The 16,412-nt window shown below is 40.7% G+C and overlaps 1 protein-coding gene across 1 annotated transcript in view; it reads left to right on the top strand.

Annotated features, from left to right (window-relative positions):
• Window positions 1-16,412, top strand: part of bsna (bassoon presynaptic cytomatrix protein a) — an 88,345-nt gene that overhangs the window by 49,539 nt on the left and 22,394 nt on the right. The window contains exons 4-5 of the mRNA XM_068342533.1: window positions 6,378-6,830; window positions 10,647-15,992. Coding sequence (XP_068198634.1) covers window positions 6,378-6,830; window positions 10,647-15,992 — 5,799 coding nt within the window. The remainder of the gene's footprint in view (window positions 1-6,377; window positions 6,831-10,646; window positions 15,993-16,412) is intronic.

Below are 16,412 nucleotides of genomic sequence, written 5' to 3'. Positions count from 1 at the left end.
CAGGTCCTCCCCTACCACTACTTATTTTCTATTTCTCATCCCTTTGAGTCTTCCCCTATCACCTCATTCACACGTTTCATGCTGCAATAGTTTTCCTTCTCTCCTCAAGCAACCGACTAAATTTTCTGTGAAAATTATACATACAGTATATATATATATATATATATATATATATATATATATATATATATATATATATATATATATATATATATATATATATATATATATATATATATATATATATATATAACATATAATATATTGCACAGTTGTATTCACTGTTAATGCAGAAAATAATGATTTGAGAAACCTCTGTTCTGTCTACTCAGTTAATTTTTTCAATGACAAGCCTGTGACATAAAATAAAATAGTTGTAGAAGTTAATTGACTGTTTTGCCCATGCATTCCCTGCTGACCTACAGTTGCGATAGCCAGTCGCTGCTGCTGGCGAGTTGCCATCTTATTACTGCAGCAGTCAAAATCCTGAGATCCCTGAGGCCCATAGGCAAACACAAGCATCACACAAAAACACAGGCATATACAGACATGCACTGCAAAGATTGTACTGTAGCCACTTTTGCACCAGTACGGTTTGTGCGCTTCTGCTTTTATCTGCATGTCAGTCAGTCCAATTGAGTAAGCATTTTCAAATTAGATCTCATGAAAGAATCATGGATCAGCTCCTCAACACCCTATGGTCAACATTCAGTCTTTTGTTGTCTCTCAAACATATGTGCTTCAGTATCTGCAGTTTGTTTTTTGATTCAAATCGATCAAATGCATCAACGAATTGTGAATTGTGCCAAGAAACGCTCATTCAACGGCCAGTTTTATTAAAATAACGGGGGTGGCATATTAAACTATCAACGTGTAAATCACATCCATTACTTTTCAAAATGTATCTGAAAAAGTCATGTGTGTGTGTGTGTGTGTGTGTGTGTGTGTGTGTGTGTGTGTGTGTGTGTGTGTGTGTGTGTGTGTGTGTGTGTGTGTGTGTGTGTGTGTGTGTGTGTGTGTGTGTGTCTGTCTGTCTGTCTGTCTGTCTGTCTGTCTGTCTGTCTGTCTGTCTGCATTAGTGACACAGGGTTTTCTTGGTTCATGTTGCCTTCCAATTCATCCTTTTTGTGATTTAAAAGACCATTTAAGAGACATGATGGAACTTGAAATCCCCCCCAAATTAGATAAAATAGATGCAGACTGGAAATGCCTCTTGGGTGGATAATCTTGCATCAGATTTAAAGGCTCACAGCCAATGCTTTCACCGTTGTCAAAACTCATTAGCATGGCATTTATAAATTGACAATATATGCTAATGAAAGCTTAGTTTCAGAGGGAGAAAGAGGTGGGGGATCACCCTCCTCTGGAATTTGTCTGACATCTTTGAGGTGTGGCTACTAGATGCAGCACTTAGGTATAAAGTAAAGCAAGCAGCAGTGTAATGTAGCTGGTGAAAAATTATGTTTAATCATCACTGCAACCTCCTTCCATGGCAGGGTTAGTATTTATTTACTTTTCTATAGGAGTAGCTGCCCTACATGGTGGGACTGACTTCGAGAGCATGTAAGTAAATTAGGAACCACTAAAAACACAGGTGACTATTTTCATATCTCATATGTTTATAGAAGCTCCTATGAAATGCAATTTCAAACTCCTTTTTCTATGTATTGTGCCCATCTTCCAGAACCTCTTGCTACTCAATTCTTTCTTTGCTATCCTTTTGTAATTTACCATTTCTTTCTGCAAGTTGTTTATTTCTTATACCTTCTTTTCACTCCACCTCCAATTTATCTGCAGCTTATCCAAGCTATAGGCTTTATACTACTGCAAGTCAGACCTTTTATCACTCCTATATGTCTTCAATTTCTTTAATATATTTCTCTATTCCCTTCCTTTCCTCAAATGCCTCAATGTGTGTGCGTGCGTGCGTGCGTGCGTGCGTGCGTGCGTGCGTGTGTGTGTGTGTGTGTGTGTGTGTGTGTGTGTGTGTGTGTGCACATCTATATCTTTAAGTATGTGCATGTTTTTATTTAGCACACATTCAGTTTCATCAGACCAAATGTCACATGGACATCATCTATTAATGGTCTAGATATCCATTATTAAGCTCTGTGCCTGACCCTGCTTAACTTGGCTTATTGAAAAGTGGCCAAAGACTTGAAGGAAAGACTTTTTCAGTGTTGAGCATTGCATTTTTTGCAAATAATATATTCATCCAGTAACTGCAACTGAAATACCTGAAATGTACCAACAGTAACAATCCAGCAAGTTTTTGAACTCAAATGACTTTGCAGTGGATACTCCAACGACACCTCTAAACTTTTGTATGCTGTCTTACAAAAAAACTGGTTTAAGATCTGATGGAGCCATCAGTTAACAGTAGCCCAATTCTTATGAAAAAAAAAAAAAAATGAAGAAAGCATTAGTGTGTGTGTGTGTGTGTGTGTGTGTGTGTGTGTGTGTGTGTGTGTGTGTGTGTGTGTGTGTGCACGTGCGGGGGCTTCTGTGAAATCTGTCATTGTGTCATGACAAATGACACATGATATGATATGATAATCAGATGCATCTTTCACACCAAGTTGTCTCTGCAACTCGCTCCACAATAAATTTCTGTGTAGGTTCTCAGTTATCTAGGTCATGGTTATCCAAAGCTATTTGAGAAAGTCCAGTGGATCCACAATAAATGTGGTAAATCAGAAGAAATTATCTTTGAAGTGGGATTTAGAGGTATAAATCATAACTACTAAAACTATATCCTGGTAATTATTTTATTGTATAAAAAAGTAACTTCTTACTCCACGAGATTTCCATTTTCTCTATTGGGATTATTATTGAAATGTTTGTGCTACACTAACATACATCATCATAATTTAATTCTCTCTGCTGTAAGAGAGCAGTACATTATATTTTCAGAGGAGGTGCACAGGTCAGCAGATACTGTGGCTGCGTTCTGAACGAATTGATAGGTCCATACAACCATCAATCATTATCCAAGAGGTATTGCTGCACTAAGGAACATTATTAGACTGAATGACTCGAAGACGATGCACGGCTTCGAGTCATTCAGTGATACAGATTGTGTAACCATGTCCTTGTTAGCAAAGCTAATGGTGAATTCCCATACTATCGTGACTTGCAAAATATTTTAGAACAATGTGTTGCAATATTTAAAGGTTTCACTTCAATCAACCATTAGTTCATTACTTTATTTTCATATATTGAGTGATACATATGCACTCACAAATACACCTGCATTTTTCTCCACTGAGTGGCAACAAATTTTTTGACACGTATCAATAAAATAAATGTTTACATGACCAGATAGGTCTACAACGGAGGTGGTCTGATTTGACAATGCATTTGAAGTAGCCATTAATTTCATTCAATGATGAGCAAAATAAATACACCTTGTGACCAAAAATATAGGGGATGTGGGGGATTTATCATAACTTAATTTTCTGAAAGTCTTTCATGAGTGATCTGTGTTATTTAAACATGAGACAAGGATTGAGGCTGTTTATCTTCCTTGTATCACACTCTCTCTGTCGTTGCTCTTTCTTCTTGTCTCTACTCCAACTTCAAGCAATTACACTCAGCAGGGAGCCACATTGCTAGAGGCAGAGCTGTGCGTGTGTCCACTCATGTCCATGTGTGGTGTTACTCACTTTCTCTATTGTGCCTTGCTTTACTCCCTCTACTCTGTCTCCTCATCCTCAATCTGCTTGTCATCTTTCATTCTGGCCTTCAGCTGCATAGGCCACCTCCATCTTGCATTGAAGTGAACCATCTGACTGCCCATGCTTCTGCGGATATGACTGTACTTGCGGTGCAGTAGAGTGCAGCCTGAAGCAACATCCAGCCAGTGAAAGGAAAGTGTGCACTCAGGCAGTACAGTGGAGTTCTGGGTAAAAATAAACCTGGTTCTGTTGGAGGATGGGAAAGAGACAGAGGGTGACAGGGGAGAGTGGGAGAGGAAGAGAGGTGAGAGGAGAAAGTTAAAATTGAGCAATTATACAGTGAAGAGAGATAAGAAAATCACTGAAGGTGAAAAACTTGTGAAATGTGGAATGAGAAGAAGAATGATTGGTTGGGAAGTGAAACTAATAAAAGTTTTTTTTTTGTTTTTTTAAAGGTGAAATATTGTGTGAATCTGTATATCATAGATTATGAAATGTGAAATTGTCCATTATCAATAAACATCGTATATGATAATAAAACAGATAAGAATCCACATTGATCACTCTTTTGTTATACATCAGATAGGAGTTTTTAAACATGTGACACATAGACCTACCTCTGTGAAGTGTTTTTGAGCATGACAATGTCAGTAACTTGTCAGTACATTTCTAAAATATGGAGTGGCATTTATAAAGGAATGGCAAAGTGAATTCTGATGAGTCCCACCAGTATGTTTTACTCACGTAGTGATGAATTTCTTCTACCAAACGGTCCACATTTCATTGAGACTGAGAGGGAATATACCTGCAGATAGGTATGTCTCCTTCACTGATGATTAATTATGAGGCTTCCATTTGTTTTGGGGGTAAAATGTCAAGACTGTCAAGTTCAGAGGCCAACAATGTGAGTCAAACACAAAATCATACATAATAAAATGTAAAATTGAATGGAAGACTTGGAGAGAAAAGTAATAAGAAAAAAAAATGAAATGCTGGATGTAAGAAATTGTCTAATGAACGTGACAAAAGCTAAAAGGGTGGGTAAAAATGCAACATTAGCATATTTAAAGATAAAGTGAAAAAGCACCACTCAGTTTCTGTTAGGTAGGGTAAGGGGTGCAGCGATGGGCTGCACACACACACATACACATACACACACACACACACACACACACACACACACACACACACACACACACACACAAAGTCATCTATAAGACTGAATGTGCTCACTCTGGTCAAAGGAGAGAATGAGTTCACTTTAGCGTATAGAATGAGCTTTAGAAACTGTTGCACATGCCGCTGATTGAAGGAATGCAGACCCACAAAGCCAAAGACAGTGAAAAGGAGAGTTTCTGACTAACATCGCTTCAGTGAATAAGGAGGCGTCATTGCTTTTACCACGTAGAAGCTTACACGGACAATGAAGTTAAACATGCTGCATGCAACCTTTAGAAAAAGTCACATAAATAGACACTGAAGCAGCGTGTAACTACACCGTCTGTTATATAAGGGAATGCTATCATCTCCTTTGACTGCAGGTCAAGTGAAAAATGGTTACGGTGTGTACTAGTTTGTAATCTCAGTTGATAACAGGTATTTCAGAGTTGAAGCTACTTTAGCAAAGTTTTTCACATATTTAGCATTATCAGCTCAACAAACTGTGACATGCATCACAAATATATGTACAGTATCTACCAAAACACATCATACAGCTGATAAAAGGAATTTAGCATAACACTATTATACAAAACACTGAGCAAAACTACACTAATGGGAGGTGCAGTCAGTGTGGACTTTATCTTTTTTTGAAAGTACTTCACCAGTGTCTCACCATATTTTTTCTTTAATTTTTATTTGTCTGTTTTTCACACAGCAGGCTGCTGCTCTGACAGCTCTGTCTGGAAATAAGATTTGTAGAGTGCTTAAGTACTTGCATGTGTGTCTATGTGAGTGTTTCTGAGTGCACTCGTATTTTGTTGTTTTGGCTCAATCAACAAAGTGATGGCAGGACTGTTAATCCTTGTCAACAATTCATTTCATTTAAACCAATAAGTGGACATGTGGTTTAGTGTGCTCCTTGGAGGAATTGTCAGAGAAGTGAGGACAAAACAAATTGAGGCACAAAACACACAATGACACACACAAATCCAAAGTGATACCCAGCCCCTGCATTCTACTTTGAAGATGATACTGACCTCCATTTGACAAATCATAGTTACTACATTTGAGTGTGAATGGCTAGCGCTCCTGATTTGCAGGTGTCACCTTGTATTGTAGCATCTGCTTCCAGCTAGTTTGGTAGAATAAGGGAATTCTTGCTTGTAAAGCATCTTGAGTAGTCATTAGTAATGCAAGTACAGTCTATTCACCATTTGTACACACTTACTCAATAGCAGTCTAGTGTTCTAGTCTTCAGCCCACTGTTGAGTTGTTGATGTGTCCAAATATTCAAGCCATTACAATTCAAGATAAATCTGTCCCACTTGTAATTTTATTTTCCTGATTGAGTCATTTATCCCAGGTTAATGCTGATGCATTTGAAATCTTAAAACAGCAACTAAACTTCAGACTTCTGGAACTAACTAAATCATGGATTGTCTTTAAGTATGTTTTACTGATCATGATAAAGCAACAGTATGTCCTGCCTTAGAAAACATCCTGGTTGTGTCTCATCATCTATGTTGCTCTCACTTTCAGAAAAAAGAGTGGTTATGTCTCAACTGCCAGACCCAAAGGCTGATGTCTGGGGGTGGTCTTGATGAACCACCACTTCCTGTTCCTCATCCATCTCCTAAACACCAACCAATTGGCTCCCCTCATCACCAGGCAGCAAGCAGTCAGCAAAGCCCTCTCCACAAACCCACCAGTCATCAGAGTTCTAAACCTGTGGATTCCCAGAAATCACATGCAGGAAGTGGGAGTACCGGAACATTTGCAACCCCTTCTGCCAAGCAGCCAGCTGACAACAAGACTATAACGCCAACTACAGCACCTGTATCAAACACAGAGACCCAGAAACAGCCAAAACCCACAGAAGAGAAGCCCAAGACCGACCATGACAGCAAAATTACTAATGAGACCAAACCCTCCCATAAGAAAGGGGAGCAAATAACCTCAATCAAGGATATTAAGAGGTCCAGACACTATGATGTGAGTAATGTATTTATATATTTATTTATTTATTTTTGTACCATTGCTTTAGTCCTGCATCCTCGTCAGTATGTTAATCTATGGAAAAGCACAAAAAGTTAACCTGGTTAGTCATGTGTTGACAGATGTGAGGGTAACACAATAAAAACAAATAAGGCAGATTGCAGTATTCCTGTGTAAACCATAGAGTAACATACATGCATTAAAAGAAAAAAAAAAAGTTCTTGTGGGCCAAATTTGTCTGGCTGCTTCACCATGACCCTGTTTCATATTCATACTTTTTTTTTTTCATCAAGCTTAATGGACAGTCCTGCTTTTGTTTAGAGCCATATATGGATAGTCTAGACTTTTTGCTCAATTGGACTGCCATGATTTCTGAGACTGGAGGCTGATGGAACAATGATTGGAAGATAATAGACTGATAATAGTATGAATAGTTTGGATTATTATGTTATTAACATTCTCCATTGTTAGTTTAAAAGAGAATGTTAATAGTGTTGTTTGAGAGATTACATTTTATATGGAGTTAGTGTTGAGGCTGATATGGCTGTTTTGTGAATTTGGAGCGGACCACAGGTTTTCATCTTACTGTGCCAAGTGTATTTCCCAATGGTGGCAATTCGGCAATGTTGACATAATATAAATGCACTGGAATGTATGCAGAGACTCCCATACTGCTAATTATAGTACCCTTGTTCAGCAACTCATCATAGCTGTATTTCTATAGACAAGATGCCTTCCTCTATATCACAGACAGAATTGCATCCCTGTGGCAACAAAGCAGGTATAAAGCACTAAGTGGTCACAGCCTTGCTTTTTTTCCTCTACTATTTTACAAAATGAAAATACAGTATTTTCTGCACTATAAGGCGCACCGGATTATAAGGCGCACTTTTAATGAATAGTTAATTTTATAGTTTATTTAATATATAAGGCGCACCGTATTATAAGGCGCATATAATAAAAAAATATTAAAATAGATTTAAAAAACTACTGGCTGTAGTTGCGCTATCTGTCCACTAGCTATAGCATTCATGACTGTGAGTACCTTTAGTCAGCTGTGAAAGGCTATCGTTATTTCAATGAAGCCATTCTGAGCCTCATCAAGGAAACCTGATCACTTGATCACGTTGCCATTTTAGAAAGAAGTCAACACGCATATTAAAAAACCTGCCATTAAAACTGGTTGAATTCATTACGAGTGGACCACTCAGTTCGAACAGGGCGTATTATTTCCTGATCTGAACTTTGAAGCAGCGACATTCGTCTTCGTTTATTAAATATTGTTTCGATCAATCGGTAGTCCAGTCGGTGGTGAGGTGCAGCTATTTGCTGTCAACAATTTTTAACCAGTTTTTAATGTCAGGCTGCTAATTTACTGGCAAATGCGATGCTGTTTTACACCTAGAACTGACTTTAATGTCGGTGTCTCACCGCCCTGAATCTGACAGCACGTTGCTGCCAGACAGAATACACAAACCTAAATGTGCCCCTCTGCCACCCCCCAGAGCTATTAACCACATTTGCAAATCAGTGCAGCACACCAGGTACCGTTGTCTAGCAGTGATATTTCAGAAAAGGCTGGAAGTTCAGCTTTGAGGGTCTTTCATTCACCTTTATGCCAGTTTCTCCGTGTGTTTCCACAGACTAATAGAATTGACTGTCACTAGAGTCCAGTACTGACACTCGACAATAGCATTTTTTAGACCAATTAACCTTAAAGTGGGTTATTTCCGGTGCCACAGTAGTTGGGAAATACTGAGATCAGTCATTCAGTCAAACTTTATAAATAGAGTTGTTGAAAATTCCCAATGTTTTGCTACGTTGACGTAGCCAGTCACCGGTGTTCTTCTCAGCAGGCTGCTCTGCCATCAAACAGCAGGAGTGAGAGTCAGCACTTCGGCGACGCCCCTTGACTACCGTTCTTAGGGGGCGTAGTACGGCCTGAATACTGTCTGAGGGTGCCCCTGGTGACATAGTGCAGCATGATTGCCGGCTTTTTTTCAGCGATCTTGTTTTAAACCAATACTAATATTAATATTAATCCATATACAAGGTGCATCGGGTTATAAGGCGCACTACGGGGTTATGAGAAAATTATAGGCTTTTAGGTGCACTTTATAGTGGGGAAAATACTGTATTAACTTTTTCACAAAAATCATGTTAATTTGTTTGATGGAATAAATGCCTCAAAGAGTTGTGACATGGTGCAAGATTGACATATGACACTTGACACTTATGACCGTGAATTAAATCCATTACTTGCTTGGGTATCCAGAGCCATTCCATGCATTGACTCCCTCCTCACATATTCCTGCAAGGGACAGCAAAGCAGTCTATCTCTGGACTAGCCTGAGGAGTTAAAGTCAGTAAAAAGAACTGCAAAGGGAAAGGCACAATAGCTTTTCTTACTCAGTTTCACCGATCACTCCTGAAGTATTTATGAAGATTGGCTGCATTGGGACTTTTCAAAGGTAAAGCAGATCTTCTCATTTGCGGAACTACTTAGAATTTTAAGTCCAAGAGCAGAAAGTAAAACCTTGTTTAAATTCCAGACATTTATCAAAGGTTTTCTACAGAATAACATTTATGTTTTTTAAAATGTATTTTGTATAATATCCTCAGACCTGACCAGGTTAGTCCCTTTGACGTTATCTTTTAGCATGCTAATGACAAACATTGACCATTATTGAATGCGTTTTTGTGTTGATACTATATATTTTCCAGCCAGATCAATAAATATATGAGTTTATGGTTTGTTTTAATATCATACTTTTTAATGCTGCTTTTTAATTCAGTCCAAAATCTTAAGGTTTTACGTTATATACTTCATTTTAATAAATATTTGAATTGTTAATAAATTGCAAAGTAATTTAAGAATATTCAGGATTGGTCTTACACCTAAGATAAGATAAAATGAGATGAGATGAGAAGATAAGGTAAGATTTTAATTTTCTTCACCCAAAATTGGAAAATTAGATATAGCTGATTCAATACATAAGGCTGGATCTAATATGCTATTTAATTTATTATTCATTCTAATAGAATGGTCACATCTGTTTGTTTGTTTTTAAACTGAATGAAATCTAAGTTCATACTGATAATGATCCTGTAGGATTCTACAAAGTCTAAAGAATCTCAAGCCTGGTCTCATATGTTCTCTGTTTAATCAGTTTTTTTTACATCATCAATATCCTTTGCACAGTTACACAACTTATTTATACCATATATACAGTATATATATATATATATATATATATACACACACACACACACACACACACACATATATATATATATATATATATATATATATATATATATATATATATACACACACACACACACACACACACATATATATATATATATATATATATATATATGTGTGTGTATATATATATATATCAGTTTTGGCCCTCATACCTCATGTGACATGTATGTATTCTTGTAAGACATGCTAAAGTATTTACACTAAAACTCAAAGGCACGTTTAGTGTTGCTGTTCAATGACTCTAATATCATACTTAAAAAATGTACAGTAATCCCTTGGAATTATTATTTTGTCTGGAAATTTTCTTATTCAATACATTCAACTCTCTTATAGCTTTTTCATTAGTAAAAATTTATTTAAATCAGAAAAATATAGTTCATTATTTGTCCAAACATCAGAATCTAAATGTAAACAAGATTAAATTGTGTGGGTGCACATGTGATTGTTATCAGCCTTCTAGAAGCCTTCTAATACTTTGATTAATTTTTTAAAAAAAACATAGCTTACCAAAACATTGTTAATTTTTCTTTCTTTTTCTACAGGATGCAAAAAACAACAGCACTCATGACTTGTCACGGAGCCCTCAGAGTCTCAGCGACACCGGCTATTCCTCTGACGGCATATCCAGTTCCCATAGTGAAATCACAGGTCTCATCCAAGAAGAAGAGATGAAACTGAGTGAGAGGGGGATCTGTGGGCGAAGTTCGCCCCCAAGCCCATCCGAAATCACTAAGTTAGAAAGCTCCATGAGACCTTTGTTGGAGAAAAGTCTTTCTGAAGAGAAGGCTGACAGACGGGGGAGGAAGCACAGAGACAGAGACTTAGATGACAGAGGGAAGCAACGCCCACGCTCTTTGTCAATTCCACCAGATGCATATGACTCTGATGAGGAACTAGAAGATATACTTGAGGAAGAAGGGAGTGGAGGAGACTGGGAGGGTAAAAGAAAAGAAGGCAAGGAGGAGAAGAAGGAGAAGAAGAAAAAAGAAAAAGATGCTGAACCAACAGAGATGACAGATGAGGAGTTTATGAGGAGACAGATAATGGAAATGAGTGCTGATGAAGAAAATGAAGAGGAAGATGAGGAGATGGAAGAAGAAGATGAAGAAGATGAAGGCTACGGTTACCCAAAACCCAAGAAAACCCACCATAAGCATATTCTCTCTGACTCAGGGAAGGAGAAGAGACGTCTTCAGCACCACTCTAGCAGCTTTGAGGAGGAAACTAAGAGCTCTACCGATGTATATAAAGGGTCAGTAGAAGAGGGTGAGGAAGATATCATGGCATCACAAGGAGGCCTTAGGCGCTTTAAAACTATTGAGCTCAATAACACCAACAGCTATAACAGAGACATGGAGCTGAGCGGTGAAAATGACTTGAGCCTTGATCGAGAACCAGAGTTAGAGATGGAGAGTCTGACAGGATCTCCTGAGGAGCGTTCTCGGGGTGACTATTCTTCTACTTTGCCAGCCACTTCTTCTTCATATGGCTCAGGCCAGTCTCCTACTTCCATCTCATCAATGGAGGAGGACAGTGACAGTAGTCCCAGCAGAAGGCAACGGCTGGAAGAGGCCAAACAGCAGAGGAAAGCACGCCACCGTTCCCATGGTCCTCTCCTTCCCACCATTGAAGACTCTTCAGAGGAGGATGAGCTGAGAGAGGAAGAGGAACTTCTAAGAGAACAGGAAAAGATGAGAGAAGTGGAACAACAGAGAATAAGAAGCACAGCGCGAAAAACTAAGAGGGATAAAGAGGAGCTGAGGGCACAGAGACGCAGAGAGAGGTCCAAAACACCACCTAGCAATCTGTCACCCATTGAAGATGCCTCTCCAACAGAAGAGCTGAGACAAGCTGCTGAAATGGAAGAGCTCCATCGTTCCTCTGCGTCTGAATATTCCCCCCAGAGTCTGGACTCAGAGGCTGAGGGATATGAGTCTAAAATTTACAAATCAGGCAGTGAGTACAACTTACCTACCTTTATGTCTCTCTACTCGCCAGTAGAGAAATCATCTACTACGACAACTACTGTGGCCCCATCTTCAACTTCCAAGCCACTAAAGAGTGCTGAGGAGGTTTATGAGGAAATGATGAGGAAAGCAGAGATGCTTCAAAAGCAACAGAAACAACAGCAGCAACAGCAGCCACACATAAGACATGGGCAGTACTACGAGGAGGACATCAATGGACAAGGTTACGATGATGAGTATGAATATGAACAAGATCGAACAGGATACGACAATGAAGCATTAGATACAGAAACAGACATTTATGAAGAGATTCGACAAACATCTCAAAACATTACCAAAATGCAACAAGCCACAGATGAGCAGGTGGAAATTGAGATTGAGAGCTCTTACCCTGACAAACAGTTCTTAGACACAGGCTCAGCCTTTGCTAAGTTGCTGGAGCAAAGCAATGCTCTCCTAACTCCAGGCACTAGTCCCACACAGGTATCAGCTCCTGTCTCCTTTGTTGAGACAGGAGGACGGATTCCTGATGTCCACATAACACAGCACTTCTCTGCAAAAGATGGACACAAAGACAGGATCAAAGCAGGAAAAAATGGAATAACTCCAACTGTGGCAGCCACCACTATTGCAGCTTATGGAGTTTATGCCAGAGATGCAGTGACAATCACTCAAACTAGTTCAAGCCACAGTGTGACATCTACTCAATCTGGTATGTATGGCCGACACACTGGAAGTCCTGCCACATCTTCGGCTACAGTCTCAAGTGTATGCAGTAAGATCGCAGAAATTACTCAGGCATACAGTCAAAGAGAAGTGCTGACCAGAAGGATAGGGGAGACCAGGGCTGTCCAAGGGCGAGGCAGTTCAACAGCTTCCACTGAGAGAATTATTGAGCCACGGTCTCCCAAGTATACTACGTATTACAGAAGCACCAGTCCTCCTCTTTCTCCTTCACCACCACCTCAGAGTCCCACCCGCTCACCCTCTAGGAGGACTACTGCTGAATTCTCGACACAGACGTTCAATTCAGCATTACGCATGGAGTCAGTTGGCTCTGGGCCCACATCTCCTGTTATGGCTCAAAGCACCCAAACTTCACAGCGATCGGTTTCCCCGCGGATCTATCGACAGCAGTCTTCCCAGGATGCCTCTTACTCTCCACCAGCAAGCCCAGCTCGGCCAATGACAGTAAACACTGCTACTTCTCCACTGTCTTCGCCTACCCGATTTAGTCGCCAATCAACATTTGACACTTACTCCCCATGTGGCAGCCCTCCAGACACACCACCTTACCAACAGTCTCCTACACACAGCTTCTACCGAACACATAGAGTGGAAAAGGTAAATGTGGGAACAAGTATGGTTACTGCAGGCAGTGCGTACACCAGAGGATCTGTATCAATGGATAACATCTCCCTCTGTAGAATTTCTACTGTACCGGGAACCTCTAGGGTAGAGCAGGGCCATATGATTCAAGGTGGAAGTGTTGTGGACCTCAGAACGTGCAGCAAACCAGCTCCTATTATCATCACAGACCAGGGAATGGATCTTACCTCACTGGCAACAGAAAGTAGGAAATACCATGTTGGATCAGAGAGTAGTAGACATTCGACAGTCGTACAACCACTCATTATGAACCTAAACACACAGGAGTCTACCACACCTACCACTGTAAGTGTAACTGTGGCTGCCTCCATGTTCATGACTCAGGTAAAACAGCCAACAATATACAGTGATCCCCATCAACACCGAATGGATTTGGGCGAGGGCATGGGTTCAGCCATGTGTCTGTCTCAAAACAAAGTACCGTTATCACCTCCAATTGACCCATCCATACCAAAAATTGATGCCAAGCTAGAAGACCTTAGTGTCCAACAGAAAGAGCTGCAAAAACAGCAAGAGAAGCTCCAGAAGCAGCAAGAGCTCCTTGAACAGCAGTTACAACAGCACCATCATATGCAACACCATCAGCAGCAGGCATCTACTTTTGCCAGGTACAATCTTACAGGCCAGATTTCACCTTTACTGAAAAAAGACTTGCTAGTCAGTCAGACTAGCACAGCTTCAGTGGTGGTCAGTGCAGTATCACCCATTGTTAACCCCGAGATGTATAGCACTGGTCCCATTGAGCTGAAAGGGAAGCCTAGTCCCCCTTGTTTGATGTCAGGAAGTAAATCAGCACATACAATGGTAATTCAGATGGATGGAGGGCCAGAAGAGGCCAGAGCAGTAACTCAGTTGGTTAAGGTAGAAGAAGGACAGGATGCTATGGATCTGACAGAAGGCCAAATTACATCTGACAACCAACCAGCCTGCTGTGATGTTTACAGACTTCCTTTTGGTGGTAGCTGTGTTGGTAGTTCTGAGAAAGAGGGGATAAGGCCTCCATCTGCCCCTCCCCTTACTTATGAAACTGACCATGAAAGACAGCTTCAAGGTTACCGTGAATATCCAGTGGATGGGCGTAAAGCCTACACATTGCCTTTCTCTGGTAGGCTTCAGCCTTCCATGTCTGATACAAACCTAGCGGAGGTTGGGCTGCATTCCTACCATTCTAAACTAGAACCACACAGCCAAATCTCGGGAGAACTTGGCATGGATGCGGCCACAATGAAACAGGGCTACGGAGGATATATGGGAATGCAGTATGGCTCTTACACAGATTTGCGCCATGGAGGGGACATCACAGCCCAAACACTGCCTATAAGGAGATATAATTCTTTGTCTAACATCAGCTCAGACTATGGTTACACTGCCCGTGACATTGCTAGCTTCCATGAAGCTAACCTGGCTCAGTACAGTGCTACTACTGCCAGAGAGATCAGCAGAATGTGTGCTGCACTCAATTCAATGGATCGGTATGGAAGTAACCCAGATTTGATGCAGTATGGTAGTTTGGGTAGAGGAACGGGGACAGGGACCGCCAGAATTGCAGCAGGTCTCAGCATGAGACAAAACCTTCTCTTTGGACTTGATGGGAAACCAATATCCCACACTCAAGCACTAACTAACCTTATCAACGCCAGGCAGGCCAGTCTAAGAGCCATGTACCCTACTGCTATTAGGTCCTCTGATGGGATGATCTATTCCACAATTCAGACCCCCATTGCTTCTACACTGCCCATCACAACCCAACCTGCCTCTGTGCTTCGTCCACTACTAAGGGGAGTCTACAGGCCATACCCCTCTGCAAGCATGACACCTGTGCCCCTATCTAGTCTGACCAGACTACCAGTGAGCCCTAGAATGCCGCTGTCTGGACAAACTCCAGTTCGTTACACAACACTGGGTCTTCTTCAAACAGCAGCTACTGCTTCCACAACAACTTCAGCACCAGTCAGTACCACAGTGTCTGTTTCCATGACAACTACTAGTTCTGCTGTCCAGGAGGAACCAGTTTACCTTGGTAAAGGTGCCACAGTGACATCATCAGCAGAAGTCACATCAGCGCAAGGAATAGTTGTCATACCGACGGAGCCACAGCAGCAGCCAATAAACCTGTCCCAGGCACACCTGAATAGTCAGCAGCAACAAGTGACAGATGTTCAGCAGCCACAACAACCTCCTCCAGCAGCCCATGACTATTCTCCTTCAGCTTCTTCATATGCCCATGGCTATAACAAACCTCTAGTGGGCCCCTCTACCTCCACCAGTGTTTTACCTGTTGCTGGGGGTCTCCCGCCCGTCCCTCCACCGAGAGCTGTACAAAAGGAGGGGGAAACTGAGGCAGAGAGACTGCACTGGCAACAGGAGCAGCTCCTGCAAATGGAGAGGGAACGTGTAGAGCTGGAAAAGCTCCGACAACTGCGCCTGCAGGAGGAGCTTGACCGGGAAAGAATGGAGCTGAAGCTACACAGGGAAAATGAGCAGATGTTGGTGCACAGAGAGTTGCAGGAGCTGCAGAACATCAAGGAACAGGTAGAAGCAAAAACAGGGGGGGGGGATTAATTATGGTACATTTGTGGTTGTTGGTTTGCATGGAATATTTATTTTGTTTGTTTGCTTATATGGGGTGATGTATCTACTAAGTTAACACTCTTGTATTTGTTTGATATGCTTTTGTTCTTTCAATATCACATTTGTTGGACAATCATTAATGGGCATGAAGATGTACAGTAGACAAGAAGTACACAATGATTCAACAAATTCGATGTCCGTTGCACATAATATACTTGCCTTTCAAAGCCTGTCTGCTGTGAATGCCTTCAAAAAATACATAAAATAGGTTGTAATTATACCGACCCGAACCTCAAATATTCTTTCTGAAGTTGGTGTACACGTATTGTCTTTGTAAGGGAACATTTGAACATATTTTTAAATCTAACGTTTTGCTCAATG

The sequence above is a fragment of the Antennarius striatus genome, chromosome 2 (assembly GCF_040054535.1).
Source record: "Antennarius striatus isolate MH-2024 chromosome 2, ASM4005453v1, whole genome shotgun sequence".
Lineage (NCBI taxonomy): Eukaryota > Metazoa > Chordata > Actinopteri > Lophiiformes > Antennariidae > Antennarius > Antennarius striatus.
The sequence above is the reverse complement of the archived record's forward strand: the minus strand, read 5'-3'. Positions and strand labels throughout refer to the sequence as shown.